At 39.1% G+C, this 23,191-nt stretch overlaps 2 protein-coding genes across 8 annotated transcripts in view; both read left to right on the top strand.

Moving 5' to 3' along the window:
* Window positions 1-13,144, top strand: part of HRH1 (histamine receptor H1) — a 39,657-nt gene extending 26,513 nt beyond the window's left edge. For 2 of the 3 annotated variants that reach the window (XM_020802566.3, XM_078385421.1), the window contains exons 2-3: window positions 10,040-10,152; window positions 11,220-13,144. In XM_020802566.3, the coding sequence (XP_020658225.3) occupies window positions 11,329-12,765 (1,437 nt within the window). In that variant the 5' untranslated portion in view covers window positions 10,040-10,152; window positions 11,220-11,328 and the 3' untranslated portion in view covers window positions 12,766-13,144. Of the gene's footprint in view, window positions 1-3,132; window positions 6,302-10,039; window positions 10,153-11,219 lie in introns of those variants that run through there. The other variant, XM_020802567.3, reaches the window with a different exon arrangement.
* Window positions 13,145-15,319: 2,175 nt separating this feature from the next.
* The window catches only part of ATG7 (autophagy related 7), a 139,969-nt gene continuing 132,097 nt past the window's right edge, over window positions 15,320-23,191 (top strand). For all 5 annotated transcript variants that reach the window (XM_078385420.1, XM_072989723.2, XM_072989722.2 and 2 more), the window contains exons 1-3: window positions 15,320-19,635; window positions 20,768-20,822; window positions 21,914-22,031. In XM_078385420.1, the coding sequence (XP_078241546.1) occupies window positions 19,443-19,635; window positions 20,768-20,822; window positions 21,914-22,031 (366 nt within the window). In that variant the 5' untranslated portion in view covers window positions 15,320-19,442. The remainder of the gene's footprint in view (window positions 19,636-20,767; window positions 20,823-21,913; window positions 22,032-23,191) is intronic.

Raw genomic sequence — 23,191 nt, 5'->3', positions numbered from 1 at the left:
AATGTACAATTGAAGAAAAATTTACTCTTTGTAAAGTGCTCTCCACTTGAAGTTCTCTTCACTGACCTTGTTTCTCAAATATTTCAGCTGCACTCTGGTTCTTTGGAAAACTTGTGGTTTCTGTTTCTAATGTGTTTTTGCAGTTGTGACCTCCAGTCTAAAGGGCAGCGCAATGGTAGGTCCTGATTCCTACTTTTCTAAGGAAAACGTAGGAGTCAGGTTGATGTGCCAACCAAAACATCTTTCAGGGAGTCACATACCAGCAGTAGATCTGGCCAAAATTAAGATGTGCTTTCTTCACTCCCATATGCCATTCATACAACCACGTTCATTCTATTAATTCATACATGTAAAACTTCATATTCAAACACATGTACAAAGTGTGGTTTTCTGTACGGCTAACCTTTAAATCAATATTGCAAACACAATTTAAATTTTTCAAGTTTATATGTTTAAGTTCCAGGAACCACAAAAATACTGTGGGAGAATCTGCTGGAAGAAGTGTCTCATGAGATCTCCAGACTTCAAAAGTCCGAAATTCAGATTGCTATTATCTCCACAATAGTATTTTTCTAGGTCCAATAAACATGGAACCGAACAGCGGGAACAGTTAAAGCTTTAAAACCCTGGAATGCAAAAACAATGCATAATACCTACATTTTTAGACTAAATATAAAGAGCACGGGCCTTGGGCTAAATTAGTTTGTGCATGAGGTGTCTCTCTCTCTCTCTCTCCAACTCACATACACACACACACACAGAGAGAGAGAGAGAGAGAGAGAGAGAACGCTTCCACACAGAAACATAAAATTATTCTCTGCCTTTCATTGTACTGTAGTATGAAAGATATAACAAAACTTATTAAGGAGGAAAATGGAGCCATTATACATGATCTATGGGAGAAAATATTTTATATAGTATATTAATGTTTTGTGAAGTCTTTCTTGGCATGGGGTGGGAGCAGAATTATATTCAAAGGTATTTGAAACTTCAGCAGCCCTTTATGGAGACTGAAAAAAAATGTGATTTCTCATATGGTAATTGATTAACAGTTAGAACATGGGTTCTGTGATATTGAGATTAATGTAAGATGCTGGTAAAGATGATATCTAAGGCAAAAATTACAGATAGTATCTTTAAATAAAGATAATTCAGTTTGACAGGAAGTAAGAAAGTAGAGAAAGGGTAGATCGGGAGAGAAGGAATAACTAATAGGAATAATAATGATCTGAAAAATTAAAGATAACATTTTAATTTACTTCGAGAAAATGGAATAAAATATTACATTGGGTAATACGTTTTTGCCCAGCTGTTCCTTTGAAAGCATAATTAACAATGACCTCTCTTTTCCATGGTTCAATTAATTGTTCATAGCCAGCTAGGAAATCTAATAGCAGTTGGCTTAATTATATTTAAAACAAAAAGTTGAAACATACTTCAGTCAGTTGCTCAGTGGGTATGATTAGCGCAATGAGAATGCAGAATTTAGGCTTATGTGAAAATGAGAACTAGTTATTTCACCTGATTAACATGTTATTTTGTGAGGCCAACTGTCCTCGCCCCGGTGGAACCAGTGGCCTTGGGGTCTCCCACCAATAACTCCAGTGGCTCAAGCTGCTGGTTAGAGTACTTTTCCCTGCACCCTTGGGGACTGAGTTTCTGGCACTAGTCCCTTGGAAACACCTAGTAAAGAACAAGTCCAGACCCAGATTGGATTTTGAGCCTTTCAATAAGGGTCACTAGATCCAGCTGGCAGTGAGCACTGGTTGCTTCCTTGCTCCTTGAGGAGCTCCTTTCTTCTCTTGCATTAGCACTTGCATGTTGCCATCTTATCTGGGTAGGGGTGGGCGCCACAGGACCCACTGGACATCTCAGATGTCAAAAAGTTGGTGGGGCAAAAGCCATATCTTGGGCAGTAGCCCCTCTTCCTCAGCCATGGCCCCTAGCAAACAGCAGTTGTCCTCTTGCTTCCAGGCCAGCTCCGCTGATATACATAAGATGGTCTCCAGCTCCTCCATTGTTGAATCCTAGGTCCTACTCCTCCGTAGACCCTTCCCTGGGTCTCCCAGGCCTCAAACAAGACCCCAAAGCTTCCTCACTCCCCTCCTTTATCCCTGGCAATAGGCCCTCCTCTCACCCTGCCAGATGCTTCTCATCACCCTGTTCCTTGGAGACACCTGCATCCAGACTCCTCAGATATATTTCACATAACTGTGGAAGCATATTAGGACCAAAATGAATATATTAGTTTTGGAAATCATAAAAAATATAAAAGCAATTCAGTTTTCTGGTGAAACTGGATTTCCGGCTTTGCATAATGGACTTTAATCACTGTTTGTCTAATCTAGAGCTTGCACGTTACTTTTTTAAAAATAATGTGTTTCTATTACACACTACATAACTTCAGAAGTAATTCTTTTTTTGTTATTTATTAGGCAAGAATCATGTCATTACTTTTTCATTATAGTTTTGTGGCAGGGGAATAGAATTAGTAAGAAATTGCAAAAAAAAAAAACTTGAAAAATTCCCCACAAATTACCCTTTAAAACTGTCTTTAAACAAAAATTGGGAAATGTTACTTGTTGGACTTAAAATGTTACATTGTTATCACTCATTGTATTGCTTTTCATATGTAACTTCTTTTCATTATTCCTTCCTCCAAGGTAACTTTTTCCAAATACAGTGGTGCCTCGCACAACGGGTGCCTCACACAACGATGAATTCACACAATGATGCCTTTTTCTGTTAAATTTGCCGTCTCACACAGCGATGTTTCCTATGGGGGATTTTCACACAACTATGTCTCTTTTTCGTTCCTGTAAAAGTGTCTTACAATGTTTGGAAGCCATTTTAAATGCTTGCAATGGTTAGCCCACCTCCTGAAACCTATGCAAACTGATTTTGGTGTTGTTCTGACACTTCGTTAATTTATGTTGATTTTTTGAATTTTCTCCATTGGAAACCATTGAATGGTCTGTCTAATGGTTTCCAATGGAGAAAACAAAAAATCATCATAACTTAACGGTCAGAACAACACCAAAATCAGTTTGCGTAGGGTTCAGGAGGTGGGCTAACCAGTGCAAGCATTTAAAAAAGCTTCCAAACATTGTAAGACACTTTTACAGGAGCGAAAAAGGACTTCGCAAAGCCATTGAAATGTATTGAGTCGGCTTCAATATATTCCAGTGGAGGAAACATTGTTTCACACAGCGATGTTTCCTATGGGGATTTTCACTCAGCGATGGCAATCCGTTCCAATTGGAACGGATTAACCAGTTTTCAATGCATTCCTATGGGAAATGGTGCTTCACAGAACGATGTTTCACACAACGTTGATTTTTTTGGAACCAATTAACATCGTTGTGTGAGGCACCACTGTAACTCATGAATTGTTGGCCAAAATCTTACTGTAGTTTACTGTACAGTGTAAGTAAGGGCACAACAGACACAGCCTACAAAGAAGAGGCTGCTTCTTCGCCCCAACAGTTAGGGAAAGGGAGTGTCAGCCTCCTGGGGTTCCAACATCACCCCAACCGCCACACTGGGTGCCAGTGCTTTGGAAGCCCGGGAAGCTGGCACCCGGAGTGGAGGTCAGGGCTGCTTTCGGCTTATCAGGCTTCCAAAGCCATCCCCGCTGCCCTCTGTGTCCCGTCCCTTCTACCTCTGCCGGTGTTTTGTTTTTTTGCAGCCCCAGGGGCTTGTACTGTTTTATTTTTTTATTTTTGGGGGGTGTTTTTTCTTTGGCTGGAACGGATTAAATTATTCTCAATGCATTCCTATGGGAAATGGTGCTTTGACTTACGAAATTTTTGAGTTACAGCCACCGTTCCAATACAGATTAATTCTGTAAGTTGAGGCACCACTGTATTTAAATCCTGTCTTTTAAAAGTAAAGGACCCACAGCAGCTTATAGTATTAAAAAGAAACAACATTAATAATAAAAATTACAATATTAAAAGAGAATTAAATATAATATTAAAACTGGTAAATAAATACTGTATTGCAAATATTAAAAGCAACAAGAACACCACAGTCCCATGGGGGAGGGAACAAAACCCTTCTTAGACAGCCAGTTACTAAGGGTCGTTCTGCCTGAATAGAAAGGTCTTTACCTGCTTGGATAAGAACAGCAAAGATGGAGCTAGCCTGGCTTTGTATGGGAGTTCATTCATTCATTCTTTATTTGTATGCCACTTTTGCTCTGGGTCTTATGTATTTTGCATGTTTATGTATTTGAGTCACTTTGAAAACTGTTTAACAAGATAATGAACAACCTGAAAATAAGTATGTATTCAGAGCTACTATCCAATGTTCCGCATTATGCTCCTACTGGGAAGATCCATGGAACTTTGGATGATGGCTTTGAAGATTATGGTTTCTTTTGCTACCTAAATGCTGAATTTAAATGCATATTTTTTCAGTAAACATATCTGTTTTATTTAATGACATATTTAGCTACACTATACTTACTGACATGGAAATCAAGACCTTCCAGCTCATGCTACACTAAACTAATCCAGACTTGAATGCTGAAACCAAATTTATTCAGAAGAATTAGATAAGAACACAGATTGAGAAACCAATTTTCTGTAGCCACCGCAGACAGAAAAATACATATTCAGCATGGTAGGAATGACTGCAATTAGTACTGGAGCATTTACTCAGCAGATGTTAATTGGAACAGATGCTTCTTGGAGCCTCAACAGTTTTCATCAATCAGTTTGTAGAAACTTCCCAGTAGTCTGAAAACAGTGACAATCTAGGTTTTATTGGTCCACCTAGTCAGGATGATTGATAAATAGTTGTTTCTATGTATTACTCACAGCTTCAATATAAAAATTGAATTCTAATTCAATTAGCAATGTGTCTGTGTGTGTTAATGTGAATATATTCATAAATAAATAATAATTCTGTTTTACATTCAAAATTGTGTGGGGGTGTACACATGAGCATGTGTGTGCAATGGCTAATCCTTTTAATTTTCCCCTTTCTATCAGGGAATATATTAATTCTCTATTTTCAACGCAGTAATTGGAGTGTGCCTGGGCCAGTCATTATTTTATTTGAACATCAATGTTACCGATGGCAACATCAACATAGGTTCAGCTTTTATTCTGACTACCAGAAGGAAAAGAGGCCCTCTCTCTGTCTTTTTTTTAATTACAGAATTTTGGCACAGTGAAAAGGGCACATTGGTTTTATTGTTATTTGCAATAAAACAAACAGTGGTATAGAATTTTATCACATCCCTGTGGAGAATACACAACCACACATTATTTATACACAAGAGAAAATACTCCAAAAAACACCAGTATCCAAACCCAAACAACCCACTGATAACATCCATCCATTAAATTTCTGGCCATTGAAGATCTGTTGAATTTAGTGATCCTTATTTCTCACTAAACACACAGAGTTTCATGAAAATGTATTCAACCAGCAGTTTTAAACTTTTAAATATAAATTAAGTGACTCTTGCTAGCATTTATAAGAAATGTTAACATTCATGTTAGCATTTAAATTGCTAACATGGAGTAGAAAACTCATCAAAGAACCTCTGATTATTTTTCTTATTATCCAAGTTCCTTTGTGATAATTGGTCACACACAATATAAAACCTGAAAGCCCTGTCACCATATTTATTTATTTGCTAGAGGTAGGAAAGTCATTCAGTTTCCCTGACTTTCCAAAAGAAGGCACCCTCTGTCCTACTAGACACTCTACTACACTGCTGATCACATAAACCTACCCTATACCTGGGTGGTAGTTCTCAGTTTCTTCAAGTTAAAGAGGTGATAAGAACTCTCTTGTAGGCTATTAGGTATCTTGCTATAGAACCTGTCAGTCATTCAGACCATTGTCCAGCAGGACAATTTGGCAAACAATTCAACTTTATCCATTTTAAACCTTGCTAATGCTTCTTTTTTGAATCACTGTCACAATAAAATCAGAGAATGGCATTGTTAGCTGTCATTCAGTGTGATTTCTGTGAAATTAGGACATATGCAGGTGTGTGGAGAATATGATATAAAATTCTAATGTACTTCCATTTTTTATTTTTTGATAATGCATCCTTTTTTTAGGCAGAAAAAAAGCTTAATAGGGATAGATATATAATTTTTGCTCTGTATTTTCCTTACACTTACATTACATTTTCTTTGGTATTCAGGGCTTTATTTGGTCTACATGTTTCATGTGTCTGTATACTAGAGGCGGCTGAAATCTCAGTACAGAAATGCCAGTAGTTAGATAATTTACCAGCTTTTCAAAAGAAAAACAGACAAAAGCCTAACTTTTAGAGGTAATGTTTCTTGATTCTTCATGTACTTTGTTGGTTTGCTCTAATGTATTTGCCTGTCTCTTTTCTTTTCCATAGGGAAGAAGAGGGAAGAGAGAGTCAGGGAGAGGGATAAATTAGACTAGTTACCCTAGGAGCATTACTAATTATGAAAGAGTAGACACAGGGCAGCTGACACTATGTAAATCTGCTTCTAAGTTGGAAAAGCTTCATGAAAGGGCAAGAAGATGAAAGCTATTCCATGGGTAGAGTCAGCCTCTGTACATTTCTGACCTGTGAAGCTACAGCAACTACTTTATGCTTTGTAATTACATGGTTGAAATTATGTGGGAAAATGATCATATTAAGGGTTTTCCATAGATAATAGCCTTTATGTAGTTGTGTTTTTGAATTGCTAACCACAGTGCATCATGCCTTAGTACCCGTTATTTAAAGCTTAAAATAGCTTATGTGTACAACAGTGAAATTACTGTCTGATGCCAGTAATGGTTGGGATGAGAATGAACAAATTAAAATGTAAGCCAGATAAAGAGTGAAGAAGGAGATCAGCAGACAGAGAGCCAACCTGTGCTTCATAGAGTTATATTACACTTTCCATCTACTGCAGGATTCAAACTTGAGCCCAGATTTCCAAGTTTTGAGGGTGGCCAGGAGTACCCTCCAGTCCTGCCCTGATAGCACCACTGCCTATGTAGGCAAAGAATGCATAAAACATTGGCATCTCAGCTAATCTGATTTATCTGGTTTGGCCTACCTCTAGTAAAAATATAAATAATCCTGTAGTAGTAGTTGTTGTGGTGGTGTTTCCTCAAAATCCAGAAGCCTTTTTCCAAAATGAGTTGAAGGATTTGTTCTTGAAGAAAGAGAAGCTATACAGAGGAGCAATACAGAAACTGTATTGTATGTCATACTACTGAGAAGGCATATTTCAGAAGAGAGCCTTACAAATACCATAGACAGAAAGAAATGTGGGTACTAGATTAATTCAAGCCTAAACTCTCTATAGACATGAAAATGATTAAATGGAGGCTATTATACTCTGGGCATATTTATTCAATAATTGGTTTATTGAACATGCAGCCTTTATTCCCAGAGTCAATATAGTAAATGTAATTAAAAACACTGTATAATATAATATTTTTTAAAAATTAATTAAATAATATTAAAAACTATCCTTTAGAAACACTCAAAAATGTACCTTTCTAAATTCCAGAAATACAGCATTCCATAAGGCCCTCACTTCTCCAAGTGAAATAAAATCCTGCCCGTAAAGGAAGATGTTTTCCCATCTGCAGAAGAAAAAGAGGGAGGAGAACAATCTGGCTTCCCAGGGGAACACATTGTACAGCCACTGAAAAGGCCCTCTTGTTTCTTACTCAAACAAGACTACAGGATTAGTGAGACTGAAAGAAGAGCATCCCCAAAAGATCTTAAAAGCTAGGATGGTTCATGCAGATCGATACCATAAAATGAGAACACAAAACTCACTGGAAAAGAGAAAGCTGAGAAAAGTTCAAGGCAGCAGATAAAGAGGAATGCTGAACATGAGATGAATTGACTCCACAAAGGAAGCCATGATCTTTAATTCATAAGATATAACAAGAGCTAATAATCATAATTATCATGAGCTGGAAAGGATCATCAAGTCCAGCCCCTTTCAAGGAGGCACAGTGAGGAATTGAACTCCCAGCCTCTGGCTCCATAGCAGATGCCTAAATCACTAAGCTATCCAGCTTCTGGGAATTTCTAATTTGTAGTGTCACTGTTAAGTTAGAAGTGAGTTGATATTACATAACAAGTAATGTACACCTGAAGAAGTCTTGGGTTCAGTCTGTACCATCTGTCAAAATATAGTCTCCCACAGCACAGTAGGACTAGAAAAGACAAATTCTTGAGGCTGTGAACTGCTTCCAACCACTATTGGGTTCGTGTGAATTTGGCTGATACGCAGGAAGTTTTTGTGTCTACATAGGCTATCCCATCTAAATCCACCACAGAAATTGTGTGTTAGCTCCTAACTTGCAGATAAATTCTCCATTAGAGAAAAATGAGAAAGAATTATTCACATGTACAAATTTATGCACTGAGAGTGGTATCTTAGAACAGAGGCTCACATGTGAGAAAATGTACATCCATTGGTTGTTCAGCAATGCATGATCCTGGTGGTAGGCAGGCTGAGAATCTGCCTAGTATGATGTTACTCAATTACATGGACTACTAGTCTATATATAATTTATTTTCATGTATATGTGTATGGGTGCATGTGAACACATTCCTTTAGGGAATAAACTGAAATCTAATATCAACGCTATGTTATTCAGAAGTGGTGATGAAAGTACATATTTCACCAGCTTCCAAGATGATAAATTATCCTGCTATGGTATGTGATCATCTAGCAACTTTGCTGAAATTAGCTATGAAGCCGTGGCTTTGGTTAATCAGCAGATCAGAGTCTTCTTTTGAACCCATCATATGCTATCTTGGGTTCTCTGAAGGAACAATACAATACAGTATAAAAGAATAGGATATGAAAGTAACAGCAAAAAGGTCGCATTCTGTTTTATAAGAGTGACTTTCCTGAAACTGGCATTCATGTTTTAGTGGAGTAGTTAATTTCAGATTTCACCTTCAGTAGTTGATTTCAGATACTGGGCCAGCACAGGAGCTGAAATTCCCAATTTGAATACAATATTTGTTTACTTTTTCATATCATTGTTGATTGAACCCGGTTTTACTGCATACATGTCCATTAGGAATGGGCACAAATCAGAAAAATGGTGATTCATTTTGATTCATGACTCAAGGCTGACAAATTATGATTTTATACAAATTGATGAATTCCCAAGCTTCTCCTGACTCTCTTCTATAAGCCCTTCAAATTTGGTGAAGTTTAGGTTTCGGATGTGCACGCTATGTGCCTACAAGGTCGCTTCAGAAAAGTTCTCTCCAGACACATAGAGACACCAAAATCACTGGGGAGCTTCTACTGACTCTCCTCTACAATCCTACCAAGTTTGGTGAAGATTGGGTTTCAGACATTCAAGTTATAAATCCACAAAGTGCCCCTCCTCAGGAAAGTGTCCTTTAGCAGCTGGCTTGAGGAAACCAAATCTTCATCACATTTGGAGAGATTGTAGAGGAAAGTCATGGGAACTTTCTCTGTAATTCTTGTGTCTCTAGGTTTCTGGGGGAGCACTTTCCTTGGGGGAGCTTCTTTGTTGGTGTATAACTCAGACATATGAATCTCAATCTTCATCAAACCTGGAGTGTTTGTAGAGGAACGTCAGATGAAACTCCCCTGCAACTTCAGTGTTTCTAGGTGCTTTGGTAGATGTTTTATAGCCAAACAAATAAAAAAACAGTTCTGACTCCTGTCCTTTGAAGATGCTGGCCACAGAGACTGGTGAAACGTTACGAAGAACAACCTTCAGAACATGGCCAAAGAGCCCGAAAAACCCTCAATACCCATCAATATCAAAAATTACTAAAATTCATTGATTCATGATTCATTAGGGGCATTGATTCATATGAATACAAATCAATGATGTAGTGATTTTTCAATGAATGTGGTGATTCATTTTTAGTTCATGCCTGTCTTTAATGTCTATCATATATTTTTTTTCCTACAGTGTTTTGAGATCACTAATATCAACACCAAAGATGGTGTATTGAGCAGTCATAGAATAGAAGTATTGCTGAATTATCAACTCTTCTAATGCTTTTCTTTTTGTCTTCTTACAGGGATTCATGGAATGAATGGTAAACACCTCTCTGTCTCTGATGGCTGCCAAAGACGTAGTTATCCTAGCAACAATAAGAGCATGAAAGCTACAAGGCATGAACCTGCTAATATGGTACCTATTCAAAAGCTTGCTTGACTATTCTGAGTATTGGAAATAACTCTTGACTTTAATAGTATGCTTTAAATAAATAAATTGAATCCCAAATAAAGTACCTTGGTTGAGTCAGCAATCCCAATACAAAATGTAACCAAGAAATCAAAAAAAGACTGAGATCTGGAAAGGCAGCAGTGAAGAAATTAGAAAATATCCTCAAGTGTATGGATATTACTGTAAGTATAGTGAAGTGTCAGTGGAGACCAAGACCAACATGATCCATACTGTGGTTTTCCTGTATTGTACAGTTTATGGGGATACAAGCTGTACAATGAAGAAAACTGATAGAAAAAAATTAACTCAGTAGAAATGTGGTATGGGAGGAGATCATTACAGATACTGTGAACCACCAGAAAGACAAATAAATAGGTTAGAGATCAGATCAAGCCTGAATTCTCACTGGAAACTCAAATGATTAAACTAATGCTATCATACTTCAGACATATCACGGGAAGACTGGAAAAGATCATATTAGAAAAACTTAAAGAAAGTAGATAAAGAAGAAAACCAATGATCTTTGGTTCATAAGATCTGGGTACAGCTGTTAATGACAGGAATTTTTGAAATTCATTAATTCATACAAGTCACCATAAGTTGGAAGCAATTTGATGGCATATACTAAGTTTTAAAATCCTCCTGCCAGTGAGCTTGACTGGTTAATGTGTGTTACTCAGCAACAGCATCACCACTGATTACCTTTCTCCTAATTTCCTCTTGATATTATTCTTTTCCAGTTCTCTTCTGGCATGTTACGAGTCAGTAACCTGAAAAATTGCTTTTTTGTTTTGTTGCCACATTAATGGCACAAATGAATCTGTTGCCATCAAATACCGCATGTACATTCTAGCTAGGACACCTGGAACACCTGAGACCAAAAGGTGTAGACAGGGAATCTGGAACTCTTGCTATGTGGTTACTTTATAATCCTTTCCTTCCTTAGCTAATTCACTTCTTTTATTTGCTTATTTGTAAATCATGTTGGGAATTTTATTCTGTTATTAAAATACACTGATTTTTATTTATAGGTTCTTAAAGGTATCTGAAAACAAGAACCACCACCACCAGCCTGCTTCGCAGACAAAAGTGAAATGTTGGTACTTTGAGTTTTCTTCTTCTTCTAGCATTAGGTGAAAGATGTGTGTGATTGACAGAGACACAGAGAATTCTACACAGATCCAACCTGTTATAGGACTGGTCTTAGGCAGCATCTCATTGATCACAGTTGTCATGAACATTTTGGTCTTGTATGCAGTGAAAACAGAAAAGAAACTGCAGACGGTTGGCAATCTTTATATTGTCAGCCTTTCTTGTGCAGATGTTATAGTTGGTGCAGCCGTGATGCCGTTGAACATTGTGTACCTATTGAAGGATAAGTGGATACTGGCTAGAAAAGCTTGTCTGTTCTGGCTGTCGATGGATTATGTGGCCAGCACAGCCTCCATATTTAGCCTCTTCATACTCTGCATAGACCGTTATCGTTCTGTCCAGCAGCCATTAAAATATCTCAAGTACAGAACCAAAACTAGAGCCTCTATCATGATTTCAGTTGCTTGGTTGCTGTCTTTTATGTGGGTCATCCCAATTCTTGGCTGGCGTAAATTTACAAATTACCACAACACAACCAGCAGAACTGATGATGAAAAGATATGTGAAACGGATTTTTGCAAAACCACATGGTTTAAAGTCTTGACCGCCATGATCAATTTCTATGTCCCATCATTACTAATGTTGTGGTTTTATGCAAAAATATACAAGGCTGTTCGGAGGCACTGTAAGCACCGAGAGCTCATAAATGGGTCTTTTAGGAGCGTTCAAGAAAAAGCAAGTACTCAAAGTGAAAAGCTACAAGAAATGCAAAAGGGTTATCTCCTAAATGCACATAAAGATACAGGGTATGTTACTAATGAAAATGACTCTGATGAAAACAAAGGAATGGAGGTCAAATATCCAGCAAACAGGTTTATTAAAATATCAAAGAGTGACAGAGACGATGACGTAGGAGTAGTAAAGCTCGACTGTTTCCCTCCAGCAACATTAGAGGATGTCACCGGAATAGGCAATACAGACAGCAAGTATGCCTGTGTCAAAGAAAACATTGAAACTAAAGAGACCCTTTGCTCCCTAGACTATGAGTTTAGCAAAATGTCTGAGGGCCTGAGTTTTGCAGAGGGGCCTTCCTCTAGACGTTGCAGTACCACTCTGAAGCAGTACTCTGACGCTGGCAGATGTTTCTCTAGGTCTAGTGACAGAAAAGACAGTACAAGTTTACATTACCTGAAAAGGACATGGGAAAGGCTGTGTACTCAGTCCATTAACCGAAGTCAAGGGAACAGAGAGAAAAAGGCAGCCAAGCAGTTAGGGGTCATAATGGCAACCTTTATATTGTGCTGGATCCCATACTTTGTATTATTTTTGGTCATGGCCTACTGTGAAAAGTGTTACAATCGCCCTGTTCACATGTTTACTATTTGGCTTGGCTATGTGAATTCTACCTTAAATCCATTTATATATCCACTCTGTAATGAGAACTTCAAAAAGGCTTTTAAAAAGATCTTTCATATTAAAAACTGATTTATTGGGGGAGTATCACCAAGGAGGGGTGCAAGAGTCAACAGAATCATATTGAGAAATACAAATAGACTTTCCAGTATTATAAAGAAGAATTGCAAATGAAGTGGAGGATTCCTTAGAAAACAAAATAATTGAAAAAAAAGAGAAGACATTATTTTTCATAGAAAAATGTTGCACTGTAAATTTGAAAAAGACATAGGAATTTACATCAGGATTCCCTTGACCCCACGTTTTAGCCCCAGGACTGTTGTACAGTACTTTTATATATTGCTGTTCTTTTGTGAAGAATTTATGAGAATTGTGGTTTTTATTTTATTTTATTTTTTTTGAGGTGGGGAAGTTAAGTTCTGTTTTTTGGGTTTTTTTTTTTTTTTTGGAACAAGTGAGGCAGAATGAAGTACTTTGTACTTAAACTGGCTTCTATAGCCAAAATTTAATTGTCTTCATTCAGTCTGGTACTCGGTTTACTGCATTTCCATTATCTGATTGTTTCAGAAGTGTGGCTGCATTGACATGCTGAGGCTACACATGATGCAAAGCTTTGCCAAGCCCTGGACTTCTTCTGGGGCTTGTGAATGGCTCACTGCCAGCCTACAGAGAGGTGTTTCCATCCCTCCCCACCTCTCCACTGATGCTCCCAAGACCTGTCCAACAAGAAGGCTCATGGGTCATGGTGCTACCATTCCTCCCTCTGCCTTGCTCCTAATGGCAACATGTCCAAGTGTATCCAGTCACCAGCTTTCTTTACTGTCCCTTCTCTTTGTTTCTGCCCCTTTGTTGCTTTGACTTTGCATAAGCATATCAGATATTTAAAAATTTGTTCATACTGATCCCGTGAGCCTAGTGCCAGCTGAAATGAATGGTGATGGTTTCCCAGGCTTTAAAGCCATTCCCCACAAAAAGCAGCCCCCTCTCAAGAGTTGTTTGGTCTGAGATTTGACTCCTTGCCTGGAAATCTTGAGAAGCATAACAATTCCCCAAGAGTCCAACCAGCCCTAACACCTGGCAACCCTAACCATCAGCCAAGCAATGTATCCAACAAATGTATGACCAAGCTGGCTGGTAGATCTGGCCAGCAACCATAACAACACTTCTCATTTGAATGGGATTTGTTCTCAGGAAAGATATACAAGAACGCATGGGTGCTATCCAAGAAACAAACCTAAATCATTTAATTATTCTCTGAAGGGAGCATTTTAGAAAAAAAAAAACAGAAAAAAAAGTATTTCCAAAAAACAGCAAAAAGAGCAGGACATGTGTACTTAGTAGCAAAAAGCACTGAAATGTGACAAAAAATTAAGATAAATTTTGAGCAAATGTGGCTAATATTGAAAACCTTTATGGATCTTTTATGACTATTTCTATGACTACCTATTATTGAATACTGGAAATATAATGTACGCATATCCAGTTTCCCTGAAAATAAGACCTAATCTGAAAATTAGCCCTAGTAGGATTTTTCAGGATGCTCACAATATAAACCCTACCCCCAAAATAATCCCTAGTTAAGTGAAACCCCGCCCTCCACCATTGTGCAGCAACCAGAAGATGACATGACTGTGTTTGAATAAATGTAGATTATTTTACATGGAAAAAAAATCCCCTGACAATAGGCCCTAATGCATTTTTGGAGCAAAAATTAATATAAGACCCTGTCTTTTTTTCAGGGAAACAGGGTATACCTGTTGCACAGTGGATATATATTTTGATGCTGCAATTTCTTCGGATATTATCAGAAAAAATGTTTTCATAAAACTTTGCTCCACAGTGTTACTGCAAGCATTGTTAAAAAATATAGCCCCATCTTATGCAGTTGATGTAGACAGAAAGTGAAGGTACAGTATTTTGGGGTTTTTTTACATCTCAATTCATGTAAATCATCTGGTAAAAGTCATTAAAGGTACATTTTAAAAGGCATTAAAGAAATTATGAAAGATAAATTTGTTTAAATCATAATTATTTCTTTTTAAGGGTTACATTACCTTAAGTTACTGCCCAATTTGACTTTTGCTGCCTTTATTTTTACTACATGCAACACTGATACTATTCATCTCATTTTACATTAGTACTGTGCATATACTCCTACAATCCTTACAATTCCTCTTAAGCTTCTGACCATGCAGAATTCATGACTGCAACATCCAGCTATCCTTTCCCCTCTGTCACCTCACCTCACCTTACTCCAGCCCCAGCATTTTGCCTCATGAATTCCTCTGGACATGCTCTCTGAGCTCTCAAAAGGCTTGCCACTATCACAGATTTGGGATTATTTTTTTCTTACCAAACAAAATGAGGCTCTGTGTTTTAAATGATCTTTGTTACCTGAGTAACAAAGAAGGATAGAATATCTGTGGATAACATGAGGATTGCAAAGAATTAGAAAATCGGTAAGAAACCACACAGTAAAGTAGACAGGAATCTATGAAAGATAATAGCCATCTTGCATGTTGAGGTAAAAGGTACAGTTGGATGGTGACAAGCACCATCCATCCAACTGTACCTTACCTTGACATGCAAGATGGCTATTATCTTTCATAGATTTCTGTCTACTTTACTACCTTCTCAAAAGTATTGAAAAATATAACATATGAAACTGGAATGAAAATTAGGAACAAAGACAGAACACTGTAAACTGTTTATTTTGTAAACTATAGGCATATATAGTTTGCCACCTTTGTATTTTAACATTCACAATATTGTACAAGATTGTATATAAAAATACTGTTTGAATGTTACAACTATTAAAAAGAATTTTGAACAAGTATTTAAAACATGGTATTGAGCTACAATCTCAACATTTTAATGTTAATTGGATCAGTCAGCAAAAATGACTCTCTCCATTCTTCCTCTCTATTACTATTGGGTCACAAAGGTAATAAAACTTTAATTCCTCAGAAGACTATCATGAAATGGTCTCATACTCCCTTTAATAAATTCCTAGATTGTTTCCACTATGTGGAGTTTTGCTGTTGTTTGATACCTTGTTCAATATACTTGTGTTTCTCTTGAACCAATAAACAATGTTTCTTAGAAGATGCCTGTTTACTGAGTACTCATCTGAGGGCATCGGTCACTGGGGTCTAAATGCTGAGTGATGGCCTATGATTTGGACAGGGGACATCCCAAAGCCTCTGGGCTGCAAGGTTGAAAGACCAGCAGTTCAAATCCACACAATGGAGTGAGCTCCCATTGCTTGTTCCAGCTCCTGCCAACCTAGCAGTTCGAAAGCATGTAAGAATTGTGAGTAGATGATAGGTACCACCATGGTGGGATGGTAACGGCATTCCGTGTCTAGTCGCACTGGCTGCATGACCACGGAAACTGTCTATGGACAAATGCTGGCTCTACAACTTGGAAAAGGGAATGAGCACCACTCCCTAGAATCAGACACGACTTCACATTTGTCAAGGGGAACCTTGATCCCACATCCCAATCCACAAGCCACCTGCACATGAGCCCAGGAAGCTTCTGGAATCATTTCTCTGTAACCTTAAAGCCCTACCCAGGGAGTACCTAGCCCCCAAGTACCTTCCCTCCACTATCAGACTGTTTTCAATGCTGTCTCCAAAGAGAAGAGATTACTGTTTCCATGCAGGCTCTGTGTGAACAAAAAACACTGAACATTTGGGTTCCTGCTTGCATGTAGAAGCTATATACAAGCAGGACCCTTCTCCTTCCCAGACCTTACAATGAAACCACAAAGAACTTAGCAGCAGAAAGGCAGTGCTGTGGTTACAGAAGCCCTTGCTCTGTGTTCACAGCACAGGGGTTGTAGAAGTTCTTCTATAGGGTTAAGCTTATGACTGGTTGCAGAACTCATTTATTATTTTATTCTACCTGCATCATGATGACAACTGATCAAATATGACATGTTTTTTTTTCTCACTATTTCAGGATGTGTTTCAGAATGCTAATAGTATAGCCATGGGGCAAATGGGAGTCTCTTTTTTGATGTATGGTCTCATCTCCTTTACAGTGTGTGCACATTTACCCAGATATAAATCCTATGAATAGTGGGATTCACACTTACCAACACATACATATATCTAACCCTAGCTTAGGTCCCAGCTGGTTAATCTTAACAGAGGTCCCTGACACCTTTTAAGATGCATTCTTAAAGATTCACTAAGCAGTTAAAGAATTGTTTAATGAAAAACAGTGAGTGTTGTTGACAGCAAGTCAGATTAGGATTCAGGAGACCTGGGTTCATATCCACCCGGATATGGAAATTTATTTGGTGATGCCACTACTAATGCCACCCTTTCAATATCTCATTTACCTTGGAAACTCTACTAGGGTAGTCATATGTCAGAATCAACTTGTTGGCATATCTCACAAGCGATTTCTAAGGAGTTGTTGTGACACAGTTTGATGTAGTATTTAAAAGCATGCATCTATAATTACAATGGCAGAACTATTTTTAAAAACGGCTGCTTTTCACAGGGCAGTACTGGAGATACTGTATACAAATTTCCAGGCATGAAAGAAGAATATACTCATGGATTTGATGATAACTATTGCAGCCCTTCCTCCTCAAGTTACTGGATCATACACCAAATAGAAACACATATGAAGACACCATGCAAGAAAACTGTCTATAGAAGTCTGAAGCACTTACACCACGGTACTTTATTCAAAGCATGCCATCCAAATAGAGGAAACATAGTCTAATGGTTAGTGTGTTTCACTAGAAGATCTAGGTTCTAGTCTATACTGAGCCACAAAACCCATAGCATGACTTTGGGCAGTCATGTTCTCTCTCAATCTGATCTACCTTTCAGGATCGGTGTGATGACAAAATAGGGAAGAGAGTCATGTACACTGCACTAAACTCATTGGAGGAATAAGTGCACACTGGTTAATTACCTGCAATGACTCACATGATTTCACTTGCTCCAGAGTAAAAGCCCAACAGGATTCTGGCCAGACTGTATACATGCCAGAGAAAGATATACTGTAGTTAAAACAACAAAAATCAGTACAATTTGGGTGCAACCCATAGATGACTCATGACCAAGGTAGGGAACACTTGAAATTTGGTGATGACATATCCTCCCAATCCTGGTACAACCACAATGACTTATCTAGAACACCCATTTAACTCAATCATCAGTATTCTATCATAGATTTACACTGGTGTTAAGTGTAAACTGGAGGCAAACTACCACCTATTAGTGAGTTGCTGTTCACAGTCACATAACCTGATGCAGAACTACAACGAGAACAGCAACTGGTTGACAGCATTTGTACCTGAAACATACACAATTAACACACTTCGCCAAAGTGAATCCCGAATGGAACTATGACTAACTACAGTATATTTACATCTGAGTACACACCTTGTGTATGTAAGGTACTCAGTGTGGTGTAGTGCAGTGGTTCTTAACCTTTGTTTATTATTTATTTATTTATTTATTGGACTTATATACCGCCCCATAGCGCTACAAGCACTCTCCGGGCGGTTTACAATTTAATTATACAGGTTACACATTGCCCCCCCAGCAAGCTGGGTATTCATTTTACCAACCTCGGAAGGATAGAAGGCTGAGTCAACCTTGAGCCGGCTATCGTGAGCACAGTTTTAGCTGCAGTACAGCGTTTTAACCACTGCACCACGAGGCTCTTTACTCGAATGTTTTTGAACTGCAACTCCCAGAAACCCCAACCAGGACAGTTGGTGGTGAAGGCTTCTGGGAGTTGCAGTCCAAAACTCCTGAGTAACCCAAGGTTAAGAACCAGTGGTGTAGCAGATAGAGGGACTTAAAACTCTGAAGAGGATTTGAATCCTCCTTGCACAGCCATGTAAACTCACTGGGGAAGTAGAACTGATAAAAACCATTCCTTATATATCTCACCGAAAAAGGCCTGTCAAGGTTCCAACTTGAGGGTATACAGTATAACCAGCTAACCTACATAAAGAATTCGTTGTGAAATATTTTCATCGCAGTCGTTGATAACGTCATTAAAAAAGAGGCAGTGAGAATAGTTTTAAAGATATTTCCATAATTCTAATAGCTAATTACCAAAGCGTGTGACTTCCTTTTAAATTTTAAACATGAAACATTTCATCTTCTGAACAGCGGGTGCCAGGAGTCCACGAAAGCCTAAGCCAAATAAATTGCCCTAGATTTCGTGTTGTTTCTGCTCCAACAGCCACTGTCACCGCCGCCACCCTATTTTAAAAAAGGTGAAGACCCCCTCCCTCCACAGGAAAAAAAAAAGAGCTCAGCGAAATAAGACACCCCCTTCTATAAAACCTGGCTATATCTCCCAGGGCATGTGCTTCTGAGCAAGGAAAAACACGCCGCGCGCTCTTTCTCTGGTTGCCAGTAAAAGGGAAGTGCTTCAGCTGCGCCTTTCCTAAACGTCACTGAAGCCGTTCCCTTTTGCTGGCAGCAGCAGCAGCAGAGCAAGCTGGGTGAGTTCCTTTGGAAATGCGGAAGAGTTTCATTTCGAGGCGGGCGCCCACCTAGATGGGGAGACTTACATTCTGTACAGCTGTGTATGATTTATGGCGCCCTCTCTGATAGCTTTGCCTTCCCTTGGCTTCACGAACGTGTGAACAGGTTTGAGGAGCATCCGCTCTCGGGATCCGCACCTTTCACACGAGTTGGGGGGGGTCTGCCCGCCCATTTCCACCACGGTCCTAGTTTCTGCAGCCCTGTGACTGAACCGTAATGGCCAGCGAGGGTAGCGAAGCGCAAAACCCCGGGGATGGCGGCGGCGGCGGCGGCGGACCTCCCAAACTGCAGTTCGTTCCCTTCAGCAGCGCCTTGGATGCAGGCTTCTGGCACGAACTGACCCAGAGGAAACTCAACGAGTACAAGCTCGACGAGACCCCCAAAGCGATCAGGGGCTACTACTATAATGGTAGGCACACAGTACAGACAAGTTTTCTTCTTCTCCTGGCAGGGGAATATTGCCTCGGAAAATAGGTTTATTGAGCAATGGGAGAGGATACAGACGGGTCCTCTTGATTGAAGGCCGGTTTCAGGAGAGCCTGCAAATCGCCCCGCAGTTGGGCTGATTAAAATAAAAGCCAGATTCTATTGCAAACGGCATGTTGTCATGTTATGATTACTTAACTGTGCGATTGTTTGATTGCAGCTAACTCCTGTTTAAGCAATCCGGAGTCGCAGTGCATGGATAACTATACTTTTTTGCTGGGCAGTAAGCCCTGTGAAATTCAGTGGGAATTCTGAGGAAACAATTCTGCACGGGTTTTTTTTTTTCTTTCTGTGCAGTCTGGCAATTGTGTAACTACAGTGGATCTGTCCCTAGTGCTTCCTACCAGGGCAGATGGTGTGCAACAGGATCTGGACTTGCTGCAGTCCTGGTTCATTCCAATTTCTGACAAACAGGTTCCAAAACTGTGGAAGGTTAAAGAAAAGCATGTTGAAAGTCAGTGGTGAAATGCTTTATAAAACCATCTTACACCAAGGCAGTATAAATTGGACAGACCATCTTCCTAAAAAGACCCTGCTCCTGAACTTCAGTCTCAGTAGAGGGGCTATCCTAGGATATTTTTAATGAAAGGTGGTATGCAAATATTTTATATAACAAACAAACAACAACAAAAATCAGGAATCATTCTCTGGTTCATCATTTCTTCATTAAGCTGAGGAACTACCATAGGTTGCTCTGGGTAAAGTGGTCAGTCTGCTGCTTTCTAGCATCCGAAAAATATCAACTGTGTTGCCCACAGCTACATGTGTTGGGGGTGCCTGCCTTCCCTTTAATGGCAACTGGGGATGTGGGCAAGAAGGGGAAATAAGTCTCTTTTCTAAGTTACAGTATTCTTAACAGTGTATTTAGCTTTATGAAGTTGGGAACTAACTGAAACCGCCATGTGGTGAAAGGATCGCTAAATCCTCAAAGTATGAGACAGCATGTCAGGAGGACTGGGTACTGGATTATTAACATGATTATTAACAGTTTATGGAGAAATATACATACGCAGAGCCATTGCTATCCTCCAGTCTTTTTCCTTCTTTTTTTCTAGGTGATCCTGCTGGTATGCCAGCCCGTTTGACGCTAGAATTTAGTGCTTTTGATATGTAAGTAAACTTAAGTAGTTTAATACTTTTCTTAAGAGAGTTAAGCATGCAAAAAGCCATTATGGCATGGTGTTGTATTATCCACTAGCATTTCAACAGGCAACCTTCTTTTCAAGCTGTCTGTTTTTAAATAACTTTTGCAGAACTTCATACACATCTTCCATCATTTTTCCATTATCTGTATGAATCATCTTAGAGGGAGGGGGCTTTCTTAAAAGTACACTAGCACAGTAGCTTGGAACAGTTACAGATCAACCAGGCATATGTTATGGGTTGCATTGTGTACAACAATAAGTTGATATTCTTGGTGAAAACTCATGTGAGCAGTCATGTCGGTCCATAGTTTGTTGCAGCAAAGGAAGCTTCCATTGCTCAGTCCTACCTGGGAGAAAGAGTACTCTGTACATGCTCAGGTGTATATCCAGTGGTCAGTCTCTGCTAGCAAGCTGAAAACAGCTCTCAGGGTATGACATCCGATTTTTTTACCAGTTTGCCCAACCAGTACAGTTCCTTAATACTCCCCACCACAGCTACTCCTGAGCAATGAATGGTCTTTCAGAATTTAAAAGATCTTGTTTAAAAGCATATGCTGCTGTTTCAGTGGTAATCCGCATGCATCAAGGAGGAGAGTCAATAAAACGTCTAACCTCATTGGCACACCTCCAAAGTTCATTATAAATGTAAAAGAAATACAAAAGAAAAAGATACTGTCATTATATTACAATAGTAAAGTAATTAAATATTACAAATTACATTTACAAATACCAACGTGAATTTGTCCCAACTCCAGGAGGCAGTGGAAGACAAGAGGGCCTGGCGTACTCTGGTCCATGGGGTCTTTTTCTCCATAGTTATTTCTACATTAGCCATTTTTAGTTCAGCATCTGTGTATTTGCCTTTTAGAACTGAGGTCTGTGCAATGAACTTTTGCATGTGTTGGGATTGTGTTGCTTTTGAAACTAATAAATACCAAGTTTATGATACATTTTTTTTCAAATTTGAGGTACACATGCAGAATACCAACACCTGTGGTGTAATATCATAGCAGATAATGGTAGCTGGTTTCAAGAGTACCTATTTTTTTCCCTTAGAAATACCCCAACGCCAGCACATTGTTGTCCTGCCATTGGAACACTGTATAACACCAATACCTTGGAATCATTCAAATCCTGTGATAAAAAGTTTCTTCTTGAACAAGCAGCAATTGAGGTGAGATAAAACAAGAATGCTTTTCCAGAATTACAGAGGTTAGGCTAGTAAACAACTTTTGAACTCCTGTCTTGGGATGGTGTTCCTATTTTTGAAGCCATTTATACTGCCATTGTATACACCTTCACTTTGAGCTGAGTTCATACTGAGTTTGATGAAGCCTACTTCCAGGTAAGTATCTACTGGATTTCTTTCTTACCTATTCTTTTGAGCCACTGTGGTGTTGTGAGTAGAATGATAGACTAGGATTCAGGAAACCTGGTCTCAAATTCCCATTCAGCTATGGAAGCTCACAGGGTTGAAGGGATCACAGATAAAACCATTCCTTAAATACCTCACATACCTTGAAAGTCCATTGAGGGTTGCTCCAAGTGGGATATGACTTGATGGCACATAGTGGTGCCTCGCTTAACGATGTTAATTTGTTCCAGCGAAATTGCTGTAGAGCGAAAACGTCATCAAGCAAAATAAAAAAGCCCATTGAAACGCATTGAAAACCAATGCGCTCCAATGGGCTGAAAAACTCACAGTCCAGCGAAGATCCTCCATAGGGGCGGCCATTTTCGGTGCCTGTAGAGTGAGGAATCCATCCAAAAACACAGTGGGGAGTCATTTTGAGCAGTGGTCCCCAACCTTGGGCCTCCAGATGTTCTTGGACTTCAATTCCCAGAAATCCTGGCCAGTAGAGGTGGTGGTGAAGGCCTCTGGGAGTTGCAGTCCAAGAACATCTGGAGGCCCAAGGTTGGGGACCACTGATTTTGAGCACCCGGTGGCCATTTTGAAAACCCAACAATCAGCTGTTTTGATCGTCGTAATGCGAAAAAAATCCATTTAAAACATCATTTTACGATCACAGTTGCGATCGCAAAAACATTGTCGTGAAGCGGATTCGTCGTTATGTGGGGTAATTGTTAAGTGGGGCATGACTGTAACCAACTTCTTAAGCATGCTTCATGACATGAGTTTGGTGATATCAGTACCATGCTTTACTAAAATGTTTTTATATCATACAGTACAGTTTGAGACAGCCCACTTTTTTTGCTGCTCAACCCCCTGGGTAGGTCAGTGTGTGAGCCTGTGGGAAATTTCAGAACAATTTCATTTGCATGTGTTAGTATCTTGCTTCTTCACTGTATTCTTTAATTCTGTTGCCTGCCCAT

The sequence above is a fragment of the Pogona vitticeps genome, chromosome 2, assembly GCF_051106095.1.
Source record: "Pogona vitticeps strain Pit_001003342236 chromosome 2, PviZW2.1, whole genome shotgun sequence".
Taxonomy (NCBI): domain Eukaryota; kingdom Metazoa; phylum Chordata; class Lepidosauria; order Squamata; family Agamidae; genus Pogona; species Pogona vitticeps.
Note: the sequence above shows the minus strand (reverse complement) of the source record. Positions and strands in the feature narration are given on the sequence as shown.